General features: G+C 36.6%; 1 protein-coding gene across 9 annotated transcripts in view; it reads right to left on the bottom strand.

Moving 5' to 3' along the window:
- CEP152 (centrosomal protein 152) overlaps nucleotides 1-21,947 on the bottom strand; it is a 103,706-nt gene that overhangs the window by 40,736 nt on the left and 41,023 nt on the right. For all 9 annotated transcript variants that reach the window (XM_005659632.3, XM_021095942.1, XM_005659635.3 and 6 more), the window contains 5 exons: nucleotides 9,498-9,693; nucleotides 3,216-3,338; nucleotides 2,472-2,581; nucleotides 1,389-1,517; nucleotides 1,148-1,280 (listed from right to left, as the gene is read on the bottom strand). In XM_005659632.3, the coding sequence (XP_005659689.1) occupies nucleotides 1,148-1,280; nucleotides 1,389-1,517; nucleotides 2,472-2,581; nucleotides 3,216-3,338; nucleotides 9,498-9,693 (691 nt within the window). The remainder of the gene's footprint in view (nucleotides 1-1,147; nucleotides 1,281-1,388; nucleotides 1,518-2,471; nucleotides 2,582-3,215; nucleotides 3,339-9,497; nucleotides 9,694-21,947) is intronic.

The raw sequence follows: 21,947 nt of genomic DNA, 5'->3' as shown, positions 1-21,947 counted from the left end.
AAAAGAGAGGGAGGGAAGGAGGAGAAAGGAAGGGAAGAATCACAGTAGATGTTCTCCCTAGTTTAATTTTTTTTTTTTAACATCACTAAGCTAAGCCTTTAATTTCTAGGTAACTTAAGATCCCTTCAAACTTTTATACTGCCAGCACTAACTAAAACAGCTCCCCTTAGCTCTTTTTCCACTAGATGGTATGTATACATGGCATATTTTTCTACCATATTAATCTATTCAAAAATAATCAAAACAGTAAGTGAATTGAATTCCTCACCTGCTCTTTACTATTCTTTTTAAGTCTGTGGGAGCAAAAGCCAGCTTTACTATCACCTATTTGGAAACATCTGTATACAACATTTACTCAAGCCTTTAAAAATATTTTCTAATCTTGATGCAGGTTGCTTTCAAACTGTGGTCTGCAGGCTAGTCCAAGTGGAAGGGAGAATCAGATGTGTGTCTGGATGAGGCTCAGGCCAGGACAGGGAAAAAGAGAGGAGGGGAGACTGTTTATGTGTAATTTTCCTGCTGGACACTCACCAAGGGCAACTTGGAAGTCAGGCAGGAGTAGAGAGGGTATTGCCACCCCATCCCACCCCCCAGCTTCCCTGAAAAATCAGAGCCCCCTGGAAAGGGCCCCACTCACACAGACCTTCCTCTTCCCAGCTCCACACCACCACTTTCCCTATGGTGAGACCCAAGTTCAAAGTTCTGCTCTTTTCCCAGAATAAAAGGAAGGTTAGGTACTGAGAAAAACTGGGTCAGGGTAAAACATCTCTGAGGGGATACTATGTGTGATGCTCAAGGGACGTGAAGAATTGCATGAGCATCAAAGAAATGCAAAATGAGGACCCCTGGGTTTCCGACTCAAGGTGACTTGGGTCCACCTTGCTTATTTTTAGAACTCTCTTATGCTTCTTAGAATAAATAAATAAACATATAAGGAAGAATCACTTTCTCCTATGGTGCCCCATTTTCTACTACGGATGTAATAATTATTTCAATATTGACTCTCCTTTGTGAGCTGAATCAGCATCAATCAGCCAAAAGTCAAGAGGCTTCTTTCTACAGATGCCTTCCCTGTTCCCCAGGAGAATGAGTGCACTGGTTTCCATGAGTAATGACATGAAGTGAACACAGCATGAACTAGCTATACCTTCTCCTGAGCCTCCTGCTCCTTTTCCACGGTCTTCCTGAGAGCCGCTTCTAGATTGTCTTTCTCTCTGCACACTTCCAGGTAGCATTCCTGTACAGCCGCCATCTCCTTATTCACCTTATCTAAATCAGACCTTGGAGACACAAAACCAGCAGCTAAGTATAAGGTTGCAGAACAAAAGATGGAAGGAGAGAATGTTCTCTCTATAGCTGAAAGGGAAGCTAAATGCTTTCCTTCTCACCTAAGTTGCAAGCGAGTCCCTTCATAAGCCTCAAAGAGCTGCTGTTTCTCTAGAGCATGCTTAGCTAATAGGCTTTCACGAATTTGGGCTTTCATGGCTTCATGGTGCTGCTGATAAGTCCTCTCACACCTAGAAACAGAGAGACAGCAGAATCTAAGGTGCACCCAGAATTACCAGAAACACAAAGATGATATGGTTTCCCTTCCTTCCTTCCCACTCCTTCCCTGTAATGCAAAGTATAATTAATATTGGATTGATCTTCCCCAACCTAAAGTGGTAATAATTTACAATAGATGATCTTACGAAACTCTTCAAAATCTTCTTGCTTCGAATGTTTGTAGTGAAAAATTAGAAACCTAGACATGAGAAAGCCCAGTCATTCAAACAGAGTATAAGAGTCTATATTAAGGACTTGTGTTTATAAAAAAATTAAAATGAGGAGTTCCTGCTGTGGTGTACTGGATTAAGAATCTGACTGCAGCAGCTCAGGTCACTGCAGAGGCATGGGTTCAAGCCCCGGCCCAGCACAGCAGGTTAAGGGTTCTAGCATTGCCACAGCTGTGCCATAGGTTGCAGCTGCAGCTTGGACTCCAGTCCCTGACCTGGGCACTTCCATATGGCACAGGTTTGGCCATAAAAAATAAATAAATAAATAATAAAATTTTAAAAACTAATTGAAATAATAGAGGATGTGGTTCTATATGAAACACAAATACTAAAGTACCGAACTCACACATAAGTTATATTCCAAAAGTCTGTTTCCAAGTTTATGATTTCGTATTTAGAAGACATATCTCCTCTCATAGATTTCTTCCTTATAAAAAATAGTTAAGCCTTTAAGCTGTACTATTTCAACTAACTACAGTTTGGATGGTTCTATAGAACTGAACTCACTACATAACATTATTTCTACGGGAAATGTGTTCCAAATTCTAGAAGCCAGGGACTCATCTTCTCCAATTTAAGATCTCAACAGGGAGGGTTAACACAATCATTTATCTTGAGTCTTTTTTGGGTGGCTTGGGGGAGAGCAGAGGGGAAGGGAACCAGGAAGACAGGCATAAGGCCTCATTTAGACCTCACCTATCCACAGCTTCTTGTTTATCACGATCGAAATCTTGTACCATCTGTCTCATCTGATTACATAAGTCTTGATTTGTATTTCTTAGTTTTTCCTCAGTTTCTTTAAGTTCCTAGATACAAAAGAATAAAGTATTTAGAGGAAATAAACATCATCTTTATGGATTAGTCTAATCTCATTTCCTGATACCCTCTGTGTTTTAGTTCTTTCCCTATAACATTATTTGACATAACATCATTTTCATAATTTTATAAAAGTTTCTTCATGACGTGTAAGAGTCCAGATTCACTTATTGGTGGTTAAGAGCAAACATTTTGTACCGATTTTGAAATATATGAAAACATTCAGCCAGAAGATAAGTTTTAGAATACAATAACCTTCCCAGCCACATAAATAAAAAAGGTTTTACTTTTTGGTCATGGGCTGACCTAAATGAAAACCTTTACCAAAAGAGGTTAGAAGACTTTAAATTCATTCTCCAAAATAAGTAAATGACATCAGGAGGACAGAATATATCTATTAGCCATGCTACTATGTAGACATAAAACTGAAATTATACTCATTTACCTTCTGATGAAAATATTGCCCCATGACCAGTAAGAAAAGGAAATAACTGGAATCCTTAATCACTTGCTAATGTACTTGCTTACTAACTCAATACCGTCTCTGTATTTTTGAAAAGACCATTATATCCTTTGAACAAGTTATGAAAATTCTCATAAAACATAAGAAAGATTTTTAATCACCTGATTCTGTTGCTGTAAAACTTGAATTTCATTTTTAAGTCGTAGAAGATCATCTTTGACAATTACATCCAAAGAACCAGGCCATATTTGATTCGCTGGTTTTTCTGAGGCATCAATTTTCATCTAAATGTTGAAGTCAAAAATTTCCAGGTTTTTGAAAAAACTTAAGTACTGATTTTGAAAAAATTTCATACTTACAAAGAAATTGCAAAAACAGTAAAATAACTTCTATATACCTATTATTATTGTCCTCAAATAGAACCATAGTACAATGATCAAAACCAGGAAATTAACTAGGATGCAATACTATTAACCAATCCATAGACGTTATACAAGGTTTTCCAATTTTCCTCTAATGTCCTTTTTCTGGTTCAGGCTCCAATCCACAATCTCACTTTATATTTGCTTGTCATGTCTCATTAGCCTCCTCCAATCTAGGACAGTTCTTCAGCCTTTGTTTTTCAAACCCATGACATTTTTGAAGACTACATGTACTAATCAGTAATTTTGCAGGATGTTCTTCAATCTGAGTTTTTCTGATGTTACTTCATTATTAAACTCAGGTAATGCATTTTTGGCATGAATGTCACAGAATTGATGCATGTACTTTTCAGGAGACACATGACATCAATATGTGTCATCACTGGTGATGATCAACTGATAATGGTCAAAAGTCGTCTCTGCAAGTACCTCCATTGCAAAGTTACTATTTTTCCACTTGCAATTAATAATAAATATACTATGGGGAGACACTGTGAAACTATGAAAACTTTCTATTTTTCATCATACTCTCACCTACTAGGTTTAGCATCTACTCTACTTCTGTATTCAATCAGTATTAACTCAATATTTTATTCCATAGGTACTCACGATGGACTTTGGTAAATTGTTTCCAGAAAGTTTGTACAAATGTACACCGTCAGGTAGTGCAAGAGTCTGTCCAAATCTTTTTACCTCCAATCACAGTGACTGTCTTCAAATAATTATTGGGGAGTTTCTACTGTGGCTCAGCAGTAATGAACCCGACGAGCATCCATGAGGATGCAGGTTTGATCCCTGGCCTCGCTCAGTGGGTTAAAGGATCTGGTGTTGCTATGAGCTGTGGTGTAGGTCGCAGACATGGCTTGGATCCTGCAATGCTGTGGCTATGTTGTAGACCAGTAGTTGCAGCTCCAATTCAACCCCTAGCCTGGGAACCTCCATATGCCTCCTACAGCCCTAAAGAGACATACGTACATACATACATACATACATAAATATTGTGTTTAAAGGGAAAAAGGGTCTCTAACAATTCTTTCATTTGCATTTCCTATATTGCCATGAGAGTAGAACCTCTTACAGGCCTTCCTTGTTCATTTGTTTTTCACATTTCCAGATACATATAACTTTGCATTTTCCTCTTACCATCTATATGTTTTCTCCATTTCTGTGAGTTACTTGTTCATTGAAGGAATCAAAGTTTTGTTTTTGTTTTTTAATATCTACCCTATTTAAGCTGTTGGAATTGTATTTACCTGAACTCTTCAATGTTTAAAAACTATCCTGTACTGGAGTTCCCTGATGGTTCAGCGAATTAAGGATCTGGCATTGTCACTGCTGTGGCTCAGGTCACTTTTGTGGTGCAGGTTCAATCCCTAGCTCAGGAATTTCCATACGCAGCAGGCAAGGTCAAAAAAAAAAAAAATCCTGTATCAAGATTTATTCTGCTCACTGGGGGAGAGGAAGTATATATATGTCATTCCTACACGGGGTGACAGAACGCCAAGGGTTTGGCTCAGTCTTCCAATTTGGTCTCCACTTCCTTCAGAAGGAGACTGCTCCAGCTGCTGGCATTCCATTTCATCTGCCATCATTTCTCAGAAGCCACTGCTTCTGCCTCCAACAGAAGGGAGGAGAGCTACCTTCCCCTGTTAGCTTCTCGCTAGACTTGGGGGCACTACTGAGACTTTAAAGAAGTTTAACGACTCATTGAAATGGCTTTCTTTTTTTCTTTTTAATTGGCCTCTACTTTTTAAAATTGATGATATCTATTTGTGCTTCCTTCTCCACTGGTAAGTTTCTATTACTGAGAATGAAAGTAACATCATACTGATACACTGAAAAAACAATCTTCCTGGATAGCTATTACACTTAATTTTGACATATTCTCACACTGTGGGCACAGCAGAGACTTGGTACTTGTTGGCCCAAAGCTTTTAGGAAGACGTTTATAAAAGGACCATTTGAAGGTCGAAACAAAATTTCTCTCCAAAGCTAGAATACTGAAGACATTATCTTTAAGGAAACAAATTTAATATACCAACTCTCATAACCTCTTCCTCATTTCTACATCTGAAAAGATTCTAGACAGGACCCTTCTGAGTTGGCTACTGAACATTGTCTATTAAGTCCCTTGGAATCACAGCATGGCTTTAACCAAAGCTTGTGGTAAGGTAACTATCTCTATTACGTATCAGACACAGAAAGGCCTCTGTGTTTTATTTATTAAGCTTACAAAAAATTCAGTGTAGATGTGGCCCCTGACTCCTAGTAAGCCAGTCTGGTTTTCCTAAGGCCTTGGCCACATTTTAACTTAATGGCACAGTTGTTGAACTGGAATGAACAGCATAGTATTTGACCCACCCCCGATCACTGCATAGTGCTGTGTGGAGGCAGACTCCTCATTTTATCACATATTATCCTAAAAACGTCATAACGCAGCACTGCTATGAACAGTCATATGACATGAAATCAAACCAAACCACACCAAACAAAAAAACCGACTGTAGCAACTTTAAATTGTTCTATATAAGATAGAAACTAATACAAAATGTGCTACCAGGTATGTATAAAACAATAAATGTATCAATACCTTTAAAACATGCATGAAAGAATCATGCTAAATAAGACTGCATAGTAACTATTTTTGATGCCCTCCTTAATACATAGAAAGGCTTCAGAGGAGGATTTTGATGGCCTAGTTCTCATTAAAGAGATATCCAGGGAAGTTTAAATTAATGTGTTCTTCTCTTAACATCCCTGTAGCAAGTATAGAAGTTCAGTGTCATTTCATTAAGCTCAGAATTTGATGCTAGCTATGATCACTCTTCCTAAACATCAATATTGAGACATTTAAATGAACTTGGCCTCATTCAAGATTCTAGAAAGATTTTAAAAAATAAATAAATAAATAAATAAATAAATAAATGGATTTCCCATTGTGGCGCAGTGGAAACGAATCCGACTAGGAACCATGAGGTTGCGGGTTTGATCCCTGGCCAGTGGGTTAAGGATTTGGCGTTGCCATGAGTGGTGGTGTAGGTTGCAGATGCACCTGGGATCCCATGTTGCTGTGGCTCTGGCATAGGCTGGCAGCTACAGTTCCGATTCGACCCCTAGCCTGGGGAACCTCCATATGCTGCGGGCGCAGGCCTGAAAAAAAAAAAAAGACAAGAGAAAAAATAAATAAACAAAAAGATTCTAGAAAGAGTGCGTAACATAGACTTCTAGCTCACATGCTACATCCTTTACATACTTTTGCTCAAAGCTAAAATGTCCTTTTCTACCTTTTCCCCAGGATTCATCTTTCTGAATAGAGATTGGACGTTCCCTCCACAGAGACTTTACCATGGCTACCTAACCACCACCACCCCCACTCCCAGGTCCAGTGAGTTATTTCTTCTCACACAACTTCCTAACTAGTATCCTTATTACACAAAGCTATATATGTCCATCTCCTTATAGAGCCATGGTACTGAATATGGTAGCAATAACCTACATATGGTTATCGAACGCTTGAAATGTGACTTCTCCAAATACAAATGTGCAATAAGTAGAAAATAAATGCCAGATTTCAAGGACTTAGCATACACTCATTAATAATTTTATACTGATCACATATTGAGAAGATGATATTTTGTATATATTGGCTAAAGTAAAATATTAAAATCAATTTCACCTATTTTACCTAAATGAGACTACTAGAAATGTGAAATTACATATGTGACACTATTATATTTCCATTGGATAGTGATGTTCTATATTCTAAGTTCCTTCATGGAATGGCCATTGTTTCCTTCATTGCTAAAGCCCGCAAGACCATGCACAGAGTAGCTTAAAAAAGAAGGCTTAAGCTCAGTTATTTTCTTTTCTTCCACATACCTCCCAATCTTGCTGAGTTTATAGACTCAGTAGAAAGCATCATGAGAAAAGACGTGGGAAACAGGAGGTAAAGGCAAAGTTTGAAGGTGTCCACCAGCTAATTGATGACTATGAACTTGAGTTTATTTAAAATACACCTGTTGGAGTTCCCGATGTGGTGCAGTGGTTAACGCATCCAACTAGGAACCATGAGGTTGTGGGTTTGGTCCCTGGCCTTGCTCAGTGGGTTAAAGATCCGGCATTGCCATGAGCTGTGGTGTAGGTTGCAGACGCAGCTCGGATCCCACGTTGCTGTGGCTCTGGCATAGGCTGGTGGCTGCAGCTCCGATTAGACCCCTAGCCTGGGAACCTCCATATGCCGCGGGAGTGGCCCTAGAAAAGGCAAAAAGACGAAAATAAAATATAAAAATAAATAAAATAAAATACACCTATTGACTAAATTACTACTTCCTTTCCCTCCTCCCCATCTAGGAAGTGGGTCAATATGTATAGTAATTCAACATATACCTATTGAGCAAATACACAGAGAATTATCAAGACCATACTCTCAAGAGATTCCTGTATAACAAGTTGAACAGACATATATATCAAGGGCTAAAGTCACACATGTCAAGAAAAAACTAATGTGGACTGCTGAGAAATCACTATGGCAAAAGGCTAGCTGGGCAAAAAGAGTATGCAAAGATGAGATAGTTCCCTTCAATCTAGTACAGAGAAAAGAGGAAAGAGTACAGAGTACAGAAAAAAGAGGAAAGGCTAGAAGCACAACACAAGGAACGGCCACCAGCAACTGTCATACATGTGAAAGTGCATCTGTACAACAAATGCCACTAGTGGTTTCAATACAAAACAAAGGAAGCACCAAGATACCCAAGCTAAGGCGCAGACTAAAAATCAGGTTCCTACTCTTAAGACTTAGCACACTCTCACCAAAATGCTTATTAAGTGAATCAACTCTAGCACAAATTTTCTTCCCTATCCTTTATAAGAAACATATGGAGCTGATTAACACAGCTGGATTTAAAGATGTTAAATGTGCTGGGGGGAGGCACATTCTCCCCTTTCTCCTTTAATTATTAACACTGAAATCAATGTGCTCATCAAATGTAGTTACTCAGAAGAAATAATCAAACTGGGCAGAGCTTTCACAGTGAAAACACACTATTATTCTTGGAAAAGTAAATTAGGCATGATTAAAATTCCATGATAATAAGCACCAGAGAACATCTTGCACACTTTGCTTTAACAGGACTGTTTTAATGAATACAACTCCTGGCTTAATGGAGATAAAACAGTACTAAAGTAGGAAGTAAAACATTACTTCCAACCCAAAGAAAAAGGAATACACTACCCTCCATTCATTTTTCACCTTCCCTTTCCTCTTAGTTACTAGATCTTTTATGGATTACTTTCTATTGGGAATAGAGATAAGTTGGGGTTTAGAAATAGAGAAGGGTGAAAAAGATAGCTGTTACAGGAGGGCAACCCTAAGGATCTCTGACAGCATGATCTTGGAAAAAATAACTTTGACCTATTTTTTAGTCTAGTGTTTCAGTTTCCCTGGTCAGTTTGCCCAAAGACTAATTCTAACCTCAGAAGGGCCACAAATTCCTCCAGCTTTATGTTCCTCATCTATAAAACCAAGGACACTACCTGAAGGACATAAAGGATTTCAAGGACAATGACATGCTGAATTTGGTGACTTTCCCATCTGTACCATCACTACTACATATTTAATTATTTTTTATAGAGAATGACTATTGTTTTAAGAATATCGGCTACAGGAATCTCAGGCAAAAGGCTATAGTACTTCGTTCCAGAGAATTTAACTAGATTTTAGAACACTGTTGGTACAAGTCAATCTTGAGGAAATGCAGATACCTTATTACGTAAACCGCTCCCTTGCATTTGTAGAAAAGGAATGTTACCTAGTTGGCATCTCATTTATGAAATTCCAAAACTACACAGAAAGTATATTCCTTTAAGTGGCATTTCCTTCTTCAAACTTATAAAGAAAAGAAAAAAAAAAAAAAAAGTCAAATGAACCCCCGAAAAACAAAGGTTTAATTTAAATGTGAAAATGGTAAGCATTTTCTATGATTAAGTCATTTAAGAATGGCTTTTCAGCTTTACAAACTCTACCTCATTGCTTTTCTCATCCTTCTCCACTTGGAGATCTTCGATTTTCTTCTGACAGTCTTTGAGATCGCTTTGTAGCTGACACACCAGGTGACGTTTCACAGAGTTGCTACCCAGCAAACGCTGCACCTCTGCTTTCAGCTTCACAATGACCTCATCTTTGGAAAGCTCTTCACCTGGGTCTTCTTGCTGTACAGGACTAATGGAGAAATTATCCTATATAAGATTAAATCGAGAAACATATCAAGCATGGCTTTCCTTAAAAGCAACTAAGTGCAGTGGTGACCACGTTTTGTGATCTGCTCAACTATATACTAGTATTTCAAGAACAATGTTAAGCTCTGTCATACACAAGAATATTGTCTTTGACATGTCCCCATAAACAGAAGTAAGTTTATTTATAGGAAGAACATTCTTATGCTTAGTCCTGCTGCCTCACTGAAAGAAGTTCAACCATGGGAACTTCAATACAGCAGACATTTTTACTGTCAGTAAATTGTACGCTAAATATGCATGTCTTTCATTACTCCAAGAGAAACAATAGAAAATTAAAGGGGGAAATGAAGAGTTAAACACTAGTTTTCCTAGCCAAAAATTTCTGTATCTTTTTTACTAAAACACAAATCTGCGGGAGTATCTGAGCAACTGGAAATAAATAAATAAATAAATAAGTAAATGCATGTTAATTTAATCCCAACTTTAGTTTGTCAATAAATTCTTAACTTGGAATGAGTATTTCTGTTCCTCTTTGTAATGGATTAAAAGGACCACATTTATCTGCTTGTCTTAAAAAAAAATGAGAAAACCAAATAAATGAAACGATGGTTTTTTAGTCATTAGACAACAGGCACAGCACAGTGATCCCTGAGAAAAGGAAAACAAACAAAGTAGGCCCTAAATTTGCTGCAGCTTTCTGCCTGGAGAGTTTCCAGACTGTAGCCTAGAAAGAAAGGAGTTCCTACTGTGGCACAATGGGATGGGTGTGGTGTCTTCAGAGCTCTGGGACTGAGGTTCAATCCCTGGGCTGGCCCACAGTGGATTAAGGATCCTGAATTGCCACAGCTGCAGTGTAGATGGCAACTGCTGCTCAGATTTGATCCCTGGCCCAGGAACTCCACATGCCAAGGAGTGGGCAAAAAAGAAAAAGACAAAACAGAAAAAGGGAACCCAAAAATAGGCCAGCAATCTCACTGAGTTGCACCACTCAGGATGGAGAGACCAAAATTACTAGAATCTGAGGAGGAAAATAGTGTGGGAAAGGTAGCTACACAGAAAGAGAGCTCTGGAGATCTGGGGATGCATGTGAGAAAATTAGCTCAAGGCCAGGGGGAAAAAACACAGGAAAAGACTAGGGCTGGGAATATTTTGTATTTTAATGAATCATAGTGGAAAGACTTCCTAATTCAAAGAACATCATATATTGCCATAGTAATGAGGCTAAATTAGCCCCAGATTAAAGGCTGCTCTAAATTTGGTCTAACAAAGTCTACAAAGAAGCCTTGAAAGGATAAAATGAATTCCCAGGTAACTTAAGTGTATCACAGAAAAAAAAGACAACAGTATTTTTTAAAAATACAATAAAATCAAATATCTAAAGCATAAAATTCAAAAAAGTCCAGGGTCCAATCAAAATTTACCAAGCCTGCAAATAAGCAGGAAAGAAAATGATGCCATAACTAGGAGAAAAACTGATCAGTAGAAACTGATCCAGAAATGACAGAAGTAGTAGGATTAAATATATTCCATATGTTCAAGAAGGTAAAATAAAAAACATGAAAACAATGAGAAGAGAAATAGAAGACTTTATGTCTCAAATTGGACTTACAGAGACAAATTATCTGAAATAAAAAATATACTGGATGAGATTAACAACATATTTAATGTTGAACGATCCATAAAGACATAGCAAATTTAAGGACATGGAGAAGAAAATATCCATAAAGACATATCAAATTTAAGCACATGGAGAAAGAAGACCAGATAGTAATACAGAGCACATGTTATGTTTTCTAACCTAAATGTAGAAAAAGTCCCAGAAGAAGAGTAGGGAGGGGACAGAAAAAAATATTTGAAAAAATAATGACCAAAATTTTTGACCCTCAAACCAGAAAAGATTTGGAGAATTTAACTGAAATTTGAACTATACACACACGTCCCACACTGACTAACCTTTGAAAGGCGCACACAAAAGAGAGATTCAAACCAGTGTGGCAAAGGTTTGGGAAAATGAACTGAGATTTGAAACACCCATACAAGTCTCTATACAATGTAAAAATCACAATGTCTACTCTACAATATAAAACTATTCAATATAGAGCTAATAAGGAAAACCCAAATACTGGAACTATCACAAAAGAGTTTTTAAAAGTTAAAGCAGCTAGGAGTTCCCTGGTGGTCTAGTGATTAGGACTCAGCACTATCAGCTTTCACTGCTATGGCCCAGGTTCAATCCCTGGTCTGGGAACTGAGGTCCCACCATCAAGCTGCTGTACTCTGTGGCCAAAAAAAAAAAAAAAAGTTATTATCTATGCTTTTTGAGTAAAGGCCACATACTCAAAATGAATGAAAAAATAGGAATTTTCAACAGAGAAATAAAAACTTTAAAAGAACCAAGTAGAAATTTTATCATTGAAAATACAATATCTAAAAGTTAAACAAAAAAACCTCGCTAGATAGGCTCAATAGGATAGAAATGACAGAGGAAAGACGGAGTGGACTTGAAAACAGTTCAATGGCAATCATCTACTAGGAAAACAGAAAAAAGAAAAAGAAAAAAATGAGCAGTCTCAGGGAACTGTGGGACAATATAAAAACATTTAACATTATGTGTAACTGGAGACCCAGGAGGAGAAGAGAAAGAGATGGGGCAGAAAAAATATTTGAAGAAATAGTGTTCAACATTTTCATAAATTTGGTAAAAGACATAATAAATTTACATTTTTAAAACTCAGTGAACCCCAAATGGGACAAACTAAAAGAAAACCACACTTAAACACATCATAATCAAAGTGCCAAAAACTTAAAAAAAAAAAAACTTGAAAAGAGCAGAAGAAAAACTACACATTAAGTACAGAACAATGATTCAAATAACAATAGATTTTTCTTCAGAAATCACTAATGCTAGAGACAGTGGAAGAGCATATCTTTAAAGTTCTCAAATAAAAGAACAGTTGATCCAGAATTCTACAATCATCAAATAAAAGGGGGTGCTCATATAAGGAAACCAAAACTTTTTTGCCAACAGACATGCTCTGGAAGAAGTGGTAAAGGAAATTCTTCAGCTGAAGGGAAATAATATTTACCAATGGGAAATCTGTACACTGAAAACCAGTAATATTACTGAGAGAAAATAAAGAAAGCCTAAATAAAGGGAAGTATAGCATGCAGGTTCAGAAAGTAGAAGACTCAATGTATTACCCCCAGCTTTATAGAGGTGTAAATAACAAATAATAACTTCTTAAGATGTCAATTCTCCCAAAATTGATCTAAGGATTCAATACACTTCAAATTAAAATTCCAGAGGACATTTTTTGTAGAAATTCACAAGCTAATAGTAAAGTTTATTTTGAAATGCAAAGGACTTAAACGAGTTAAAACCATTCTGAAAACAAAGTTGAAGGCCTTGTCCAACTCATTTCAAGACTATAAAGTTACAGTATTAAGACTGTTACTACCAAAAGGTAATTGGAACAGAATGGAGAATATAGAAATAGGCTCGCATCAACTGATTATCAACAAAGATATCAAGGCAATTCACTTGGGTTAAGAAAAGGTTTTATGACAAATCGGATTAGAGCAAATGGATAATGGAATGAAAAAAATGAACATCAATCTAAAGCCATAACAGAAAAATTTTTAGTTATGATAATAAAAACCATGAACCATAAATGAGACAAGTGATACATCTGAATTAATAAAAACTTGAACTTTTGCTCTTCAAATGGATATCATTAAGAAAATCATAAGATAAACCAGAGTGTGGAAGGAAATATTCACAAGCTGTATCAGACAAAGGGCTTGTATCCTGAAATATATAAAAACCGAAGAGCATTTGTTATTTGTGGACTTATTAATGATGGCCATTCTGACTGGTGTGAGGTGGTATCTCGTGGTTGTTTTGATTTGCATTTCACTAATAATCAGTGATGTTGAGCATTTTTTCATGTGCTTGTTGGCCATCTGTACATCTTCCTTGGAAAAATGTCTAATCAGGTCTTTTGCCCATCTTTCAACTGGGTTGTTGGCTTTTTTGCTGTTAAGTTGTATAAATTGCTTATATATTCTAGGGATTAAGCCCTTGTCAGTTGCATCATTTGAAACTATTTTCTCCCATTCTGTAAGTTGTCTTTTTGTTTTCTTTTTGGTTTTCTTTGCTATGCAAAACTTGTCAGTTTGATTAGGTCCCGTTGGTTTATTTTTGCTCTTATTTCTGTTGCTTTGGGAGACTGACCTGAAAAAATATTCGTAAGGCTGATGTCAGAGAATGTTTTGCCTATGTTCTCTTCTAGGAGTTTGATGGTTTCTTGTCTTATGTTTAAGTCTCTAAGCCATTTTGAGTTTATTTTCTTGCATGATGTGAGGGTGTGTTCTAGCTTCATTGATTTGCATGCAGCTGTCCAGGTTTCCCAGCAACCGCTTGCTGAAAAGACCACCTTTTTCCCATTTTATTTTCTTGCCTCCTTTGACAAAGATTAATTGACCACAGGTGTCTGGGTTTATTTCTGGGTTCTCTATTCTGTTCCATTGGTCTATATGTCTGTTTTGGTACCAGTACCACACTGTCTTGACGACTGTGGCTTTTTAATATTGCCTGAAGTCTGGGAGAGTTATGGCTCCTGCTTGGTTTGTGTTCCTCAGGATTGCTTTGGTAATTCTGGGTCTTTTATGGTTCCATATACTTTTTTGGATTGTTTGTTCTAGTTCTGTGAGAAATGTCATGGGTAATTTGATGGAGATTGCATTAAATCTGTAGATTGCTTTGGGTAGTATGGCCATTTTTACAATATTAATTTTTCCAACCCAGGAGCACAGAATATCTTTCCATTTCTTTACATCTTATTTAATTTCCTTGATTAATGTTTTATAGTTTTTGGCATATAAGTCCTTTACCTCCTTGGTCAGGTATATTTCCAGGTAATTGATTTTTTGGGGTACAATTTTAAAAGGTACTATATTTTAGTATTCCTTTTCTAATATTTCATTGTTAGTATACAGAAATGCGACTTGCTTCTGAATGTTAATCTTATATCCTGCTACTTTGCTGAATTTGTTGATCAGTTCAAGTAGTTTTTGGGTTGAGTCCTTATGGTTTTTCTATATATAGTATCACGTCATCTGCTTACAGTGACAGTTTTACCTCTTCTCTTCCTAGTTGGATGCCTTTTATTTCTTTTGTTTGTCTGATTGCTGTGGCTAGGACTTCCAGTACTATGCTGAATAACAGTGGTGAGAGTGGGCATCCCTGTCTTATTCCAGATTTTAGTGGGAAGGCTTTCAGCTTGGAGAGGGTGTGGAGAAAAGGGAACCCTCCTGCACTCTTGGTGGGAATATAAGCTGGTACAACCACTATGGAGAACAGTATGGAGATACCTTAGAAATCTATACATAGAACTACCATATGACCCAGCAATCCCACTCTTGGGCATATATCTGGACAAAACTTTCCTTAAAAAAGGCACATGCAGAGTTCCCATCGTGGCACAGTGGTTAACGAATCCGATTAGGAACCATGAGGTTGTGGGTTCGATCCCTGGCCTTGCTCAGTGGGTTAACGATCCGGCGTTGCCGTGAACTGTGGTGTAGGTTGCAGACGCTGCTCGGATCCCGCATTGCTGTGGCTCTGGCATAGGCTGGTGGCTGCAGCTCCGATTGGACTCCTAGCCTGGGAACCTCCATATGCCGTGGGAGCATATGGAGCAAGAAATGGCAAAAAAGACAAAAAAAAAAAAAAAAAAAGACACATGCACCCGCGTGTTAATTGCAGCTCTATTCACAATAGCCAAGACATGGAAACAACCCAAATGTCCATCAACAGATGATTGGATTAGGAAGATGTGGTATATAATCACAATGGAATACTACTCAGCCATAAAAAGAACAAAATAATGCCACTTGCAGCAACATGGATGGAACTAGAAACTCTCATACTGAGTGAAGTAAGTCAGAAAGAGAAAGACAAATACCGTATGTTATCACTTATATCTGGAATCTAATATAAGGCACAAATGAACCTTTCCACAGAAAAGAAAATCATAGACTTGGAGAATAGACTTGTGGTTGCCAAGGGGGAGGGGAAGGGAGTGGGGTGGTTGGGGAGCTTGGGGTTAACAGATATAAACTATTGCCTTTGGAATGGATTAGCAATGAGATCCTGCTGTGTAGCACTGGGAACTGTGCTCTCCATCTAGTCACTTATGATGGAGAATGATAATGTGTGAAAATAGAATGTGTATATGTATGTGTAACTGGGTCACTATGCTACACAGTAGAAAAAAATTGTATTGAGGAAATAACTATTAAAAAAATAATAACAAAAAATTGAAAAAAAAAAAACATTTTTAAGGACCCCCCCAAAAAAAACCACATACACAAATGGCAAATAAGCAAACAAGAAAAAAAGAAAGCAAAGCACATCAAAGGATGCTTAACATTATTATCCTTAAGGAAATACAAATTAAAACCACAATGAGCTATCAGTGCACACACACTAGAAGTGCTCAAATTTTAAAAGATTGACAAAATCAAGTTTTAACAAAGACATGGAGTTCCTGTTGTGGCTTAGCAGTTTATGAACCCAACTAATATCCATGAGGATGCGGGTTCAATCCCTGGCCTTGCTTAGTGGGTTAAGGATCTGGTGTTGCTGAGGCTGTGGACAGCAGCTGCAGTCTGATTCAACCCCTAGCTTGGGAACTTCCAAATGCCACAGGTGTAGCTCTGAAAAAGCAAAAAAAAAGTTTTAACAGAGTACAACTGAAACTCTCAGACATTGCTTCTGGAAATGCAAAATGGTAAACCACTTTGGAAAATAGCATTTATATAATTGATATCTAAATAAAATAGAGGAACTCTAATGTAACCATAAAAAGAAAGCAACTTGAAGCATAAGTGGAAAGGAAGAAGTAAAATATCTCCATTAGCAGATGATATAATTATATGCAAAAAAAAAAAAAAAACACTCAAATCTAATGGAAAAACTACTGCAAACAGTACGAGAAATAGAAGGCAACAGGTTTTAACACAAAATCATATATACAAACAATACTCAGGAAAAATAAGGGAAAAGAATATCCTACTATCACAAAATAAAATATCTAGGCATCAATTTAACAAGAATTGTGCAAAATCCAAATGTAAAAAAACTTCAGAACACTCTTGGAAGAAAAAACAGATTTAAGCAAATGAAAAGGCATGCTATATTCTTGAATAAGCAAATTCACCATTCAAAAGATATCCATTCTCCCTGGGCTAATGCATATGCTTAATGTGATCCTAGTAAAAATATTATCAGGATTCTTTTCCTAGAGCAGAAAAGCTTAATTATAAAGTTCATTTTGAAGTGTAAATGAGCAAGAATAATCAACAAAACCCTAATAAGAACAGCAATTCCAGACAGATGATAAAACTAAGTATAAGGCAAAACAATAAAGCTTTTAGAAGAAGGCAGCATAAGAAAAGAGCTTCATGACCTTGAAGTAAGGAAAGGTTTCTTAGAGGGACTATAAAAAGCATTAACAATGAAGCTGGATAAATTTGACTAAATTAAAGTTTAAAAACTTCCATTCATCAAGATATACATATTAAAAGATTAAAAAGGCAAGCCACAAAGTGAGAGGATATTCACAACACAGAAAACCACCAAAGAGTTCATATCTAGAACAGATATTAAAAAAAAAAAACCTATAAAACAACAGAACACATGCAGACACATAAAATCATGTAAAAACTGAGACATGAACAAGTTTTTCATACACACAGATACACACACACCCACACCACACATTAGACATTTTTTAATGGAACGCAATCTTATTAATAATTGGAGATAATGCAAATAAAAACCATAATACAGTATCACTATATTATTACATTAAATGGCTAAAATTAAAGACTGCGAGTTCCTGTTGTGGCTCAGCAGTAACAAACCCGAATAGTATCCATAAGGACACGGGTTCAATCCCTGGCCCTGCTCAGTAGGTTTAGGATCCAGCGTTGCTGTGAGCTGTGCTATAGGTCACAGATATGTGCAGATCCCGAGTTGCTGTGGCTGTGGCATAGGCTGGTAGCTGCAGCTCCAATTTGACCCCTAGCCCAGGAACTTCCATATGCCTCAGGTGCAGCCCTATAAAAGATAAATAAAGTAAGAGACTGACATTATCAAGTGTTAGCAAGAAGACAGAGTAACTATGACTTTCATCCACTTGCTGGGGATGTAAAGTGGCATAATTTTTTACTTTGGAAAATAATTTGGCATTATCAAAGTTGAAACACAAGTACTACAAGCAATTTAACTTCTAAGTATATACCCAACAGAAATGTACATACCTTGTACCAGGAAATAATATTAAGAATCTATGGACAGGAGAATGGAAAATAAACTGTGGAAGATTCAAACAAAAATACACACACACACAAACACACACATATTTACATATATACATAAATGAGCTACAGCTACATGCTACAACATAAATCTCACAAACAAAATGATAGCAGAAAAAAATCTAAAGAACATCTTTATCTATGAAAAACCCATATCTAGAATTCATTCTTAATGGAGAATGACTGAACACTTCCCTATAAAGTCAGGAGCAAGACAAAGATGTCTGCTCTTGCCCCTTCTATTCAATATTGTACTAGAAATTCTAGCTAGAGCCATCAGTCAAGAAAGAGAAATAAAAGACATCCAGATTAGAAGGAAAGAAGTAAAACTATCTCTATTTTCAGATGACCTAACGTTGAATATAAAAAATCCAAAAAAAAAAAAAGGAGTTCCCATTGTGGAACAATGGAAACAAATCTGAGTAGTAACCATGAGGTTGCAGATTCGATCTCTGGCCTTGCTCAGTAGGTTAAAGATCCAGCACTGCTGTGAGTTGTGATGTAGCTCAGAGACGAGGCTCGGTCCAGAGTTGCTGTGACTGTGGTGTAGGCCAGTGGCTGCAGCTCTGATTTGACCTCTAGCCTGGGAACCTCTATATGCTGTGGATGCAGCCCTAAAAAGCAAACAAAATAAAATAAAATATCCAAAGGAATACACTAAAAAACTATTTGAACTAACAAGTTCAGCAGTGTGGCAGGATATAAAAATCAATACAAAATCAATTATATTTCTACATAGCAGTAGTGAACCACCTTAAAATAAAATTAAGAAAACAATCCAGCAAAAAGAATAGTGAAGAGAATAAAATACTTAGGAATTAAGTTTAACAAAACTATATGACGAGTACATGAAAACCACAAAATTATCAAAACCCATGACTAGTACACTGAAAGAAATGAAAGAAGACCTAAATAAATAGAAAAACATCTTGTGTTCAGGGATCAAAACACAATATTGTTAGGATGGAAATATTCTTTCAAACTCTTCTACAGAATCCATGCAACCACTATCAAAACTTCTGCGGGTTTCTTTGCAGAAAGTGACAGACTGATCCTAAAATTCACATGGAAATGCAAGAGACCGAAATTAGCCAAAGAAATCTCAAAGAACAAAATCGCAAGACTCACACTTTCCAATTTCAAAAATTATGACAAAGATATAGCAATCTAGGCAGTGTGGTACTGGCCTAAGGACATATAGGGCACTGGAATAAAACTGAGACCCAGAAATAAACTATCATATTTATAGTCATCTGATTTTTGACAAGGGTGCCCAAATTATTGAAGAAGAGTCTTTTCAACCAATGGTATGGAACAAATGAATACACAGGCAAAAGAATAAAGCTAGAACCCCACCTCATACCACAGGCAAAAAATAACTCAAAATGGATCTCAAGACCTAACATAAGTGATAAAACTCTAAGAAGAAAACACAGGTATAAATCTTCAGAACCCTGGATTAGAGAATGGTTTCTTATATATCAAAAGTACAAGCAACCAAAGGAAAAATATGTAAATTGGACTTCATAAAATTAAAAACTCTGTGTTTCAAAGGATGCTACCAAGAAAGTGTAAAGACAACCCACTGAATAGAAGAAAATATATGCAGATCATATATCTGACAAGGGACTTATATTTGAATACATAAAAAGCTTTTAAAAACTAAGTGATAAAAAGACAAGCCAATTTTTAAATGGGCAAAAGATGTGAACAGACATTTCTCCAAAGAAAACATGCAAATGGCCAAAAACACGTGAAAATATGTTCAACATAATTAGCCATCAAGTAAAAGCCACATCATTAGCAAATCAAAACCACAATTAGAAATCATTCCAAACCCACCAAGAAACTATAATTTTTTAAACAGAAATCTGGTAATAAGTGTTGATGAGGATATGAAGAAACTTAAACACTCATTTGTTGCTGGTGATAATGTAAAAGGGTGTAGCCACTTTGGGGGACTGTTTGACCATTTTGTTTTGTTTCTTTTAATGCTGAACAGAGATACCATATGAACCAGCAATCCCACTCCTAGATATATATCTAAGGGAATTAAAAATATATGTCCACTCGAAAATTTGCAGCATTATTCATAATAGTCCCAAAGTAGAAACAATCTAAATAAATGTCCATCAGCTGATAAATAAGTAAGGAAAATGTGGTATATTCATACAATGGAATATTATTTGGCTATAAAATGGACTAAAGTATTTATATATCCTGCATGGATGAAACTTGAAAGAAGTATGCTAAGTGAAAGAAACCAATCATAAAAGATTACATATTATAGCTGATCATAAAAGATTACATACTATATGAATCCATTTCTGCGAAATGTACAGAACAGGCAGAGAGAGAAAAAGTAGATTAGTGTTTGCCTGGTCCTGCGAGGACAGGAAGGGATAATGGGAAATGACTGGTAATAGTTACCGGGTTTCTTTTGGGGGATGCTGAAATGTTCTAAAACTAGGTTGTGGTGAGGGATGCACAGCCCTAGGAGTATACTGAACACACTGAACTGTGTGAATTTTATGGTATTTGAAATACAGTTGATCTTTAATCGATGTGAAAGGTTGGGGGGCACCGACCCCCCACGCCAGCTGTTGAAAATCCGCTTGCTGCCTCAAAAACAAAGGACTAATAAATAAATAAATAAATAAATAAGAATAAATGGAAAGTCAAGAGGAACCCAAGGAACAATAGCTTCTAAATGTAAGGAGGTATCCTGGATGCAATCCAGAACAGAAAGAGTACATCAGGTAAAAACTAAGGACATCAAAATAAACTATGGACCTTGGTTAATAATAACTTTTACCAGTATTAGTTCAAGAGTTATAACAAAGGTACCATGCTGTTGTAAAATATTAAGAGGGAAAATGTGTATGTAGTATTCTTTGCACTATATTAATTTTTCTGTAAATCTAAAATGGTTATAAAAAACTAAAGCTTCTGTCTAAAAAAAGAAAGAATAGTATTTGAGTTCCTATTTCTTTAGTTTTTCAGTTTTAGATGACTCCAAATGAAATGTTAAAATATTTTATGCACACACACACACACACACACACATATATTGTGTGTATACATACATACACATATGCAGAGGTGAAAAAAATATTAGGGTTTTTCCAATATTATAAAAGGAGCTCCTGGCAATACATTACATATTTATCAATATACACAACTTTTGTATGTATAGTATATAATAGCATAAATATATTTATATGTGTGGATCTCACAACTTAAACCACTTCTACTTATATGATATAAATGTAATTATATAAGAAATATAAAATATGTTGCAACACATTTTCCTGTGCTGTAAGATAGGGTGAACTAACTTTCAGCAGTTAAAAAATTATGCATCCCAAATTTCTTTTCTTACTAAATGCTGACCACTGAAATAGCACATCATGTACTCCCTGGAGGGAGCCAAGTCAGAGAGCAGAGAAAGTGCTTGCTAAAATAATTTTCTCTTCTTTCCCAAAAGGGAAAAGCCAGCAGTATTGACCAGTCCCGAATTAAGCTCACTAGTGAGCCCTGTGGAGGCTGGTTCCCCTCAATCCAAATAAACTGTAGTCCCGTATGAAGCCTGCTGAGAAGACCAAAGGGAGAAGGCATTCCACTTGTTAAATGTTTATTATTTGAGCTTCGCAGCCAACTATAATAAGGGAGAGGGGAAGCTGTCTGCAGGCTGCATGCAGATTTAGCTACTCGAATTCCATGACTATGAAATAGGACACTATGGCTAAACCCCTCAAATTTACTAGGCAGTAGCTTGAGGGAGGTGGTAGTCGGGAATAAAAGCTTGGAGCTGCTAGTATTTGGGTCAGTGATTTGAAAGCAGCTCAAGTA

This window comes from Sus scrofa, chromosome 1 (genome assembly GCF_000003025.6).
Source record: "Sus scrofa isolate TJ Tabasco breed Duroc chromosome 1, Sscrofa11.1, whole genome shotgun sequence".
In the NCBI taxonomy this organism is placed as follows: Eukaryota; Metazoa; Chordata; class Mammalia; order Artiodactyla; family Suidae; genus Sus; species Sus scrofa.
The sequence above is the reverse complement of the archived record's forward strand: the minus strand, read 5'-3'. Positions and strand labels throughout refer to the sequence as shown.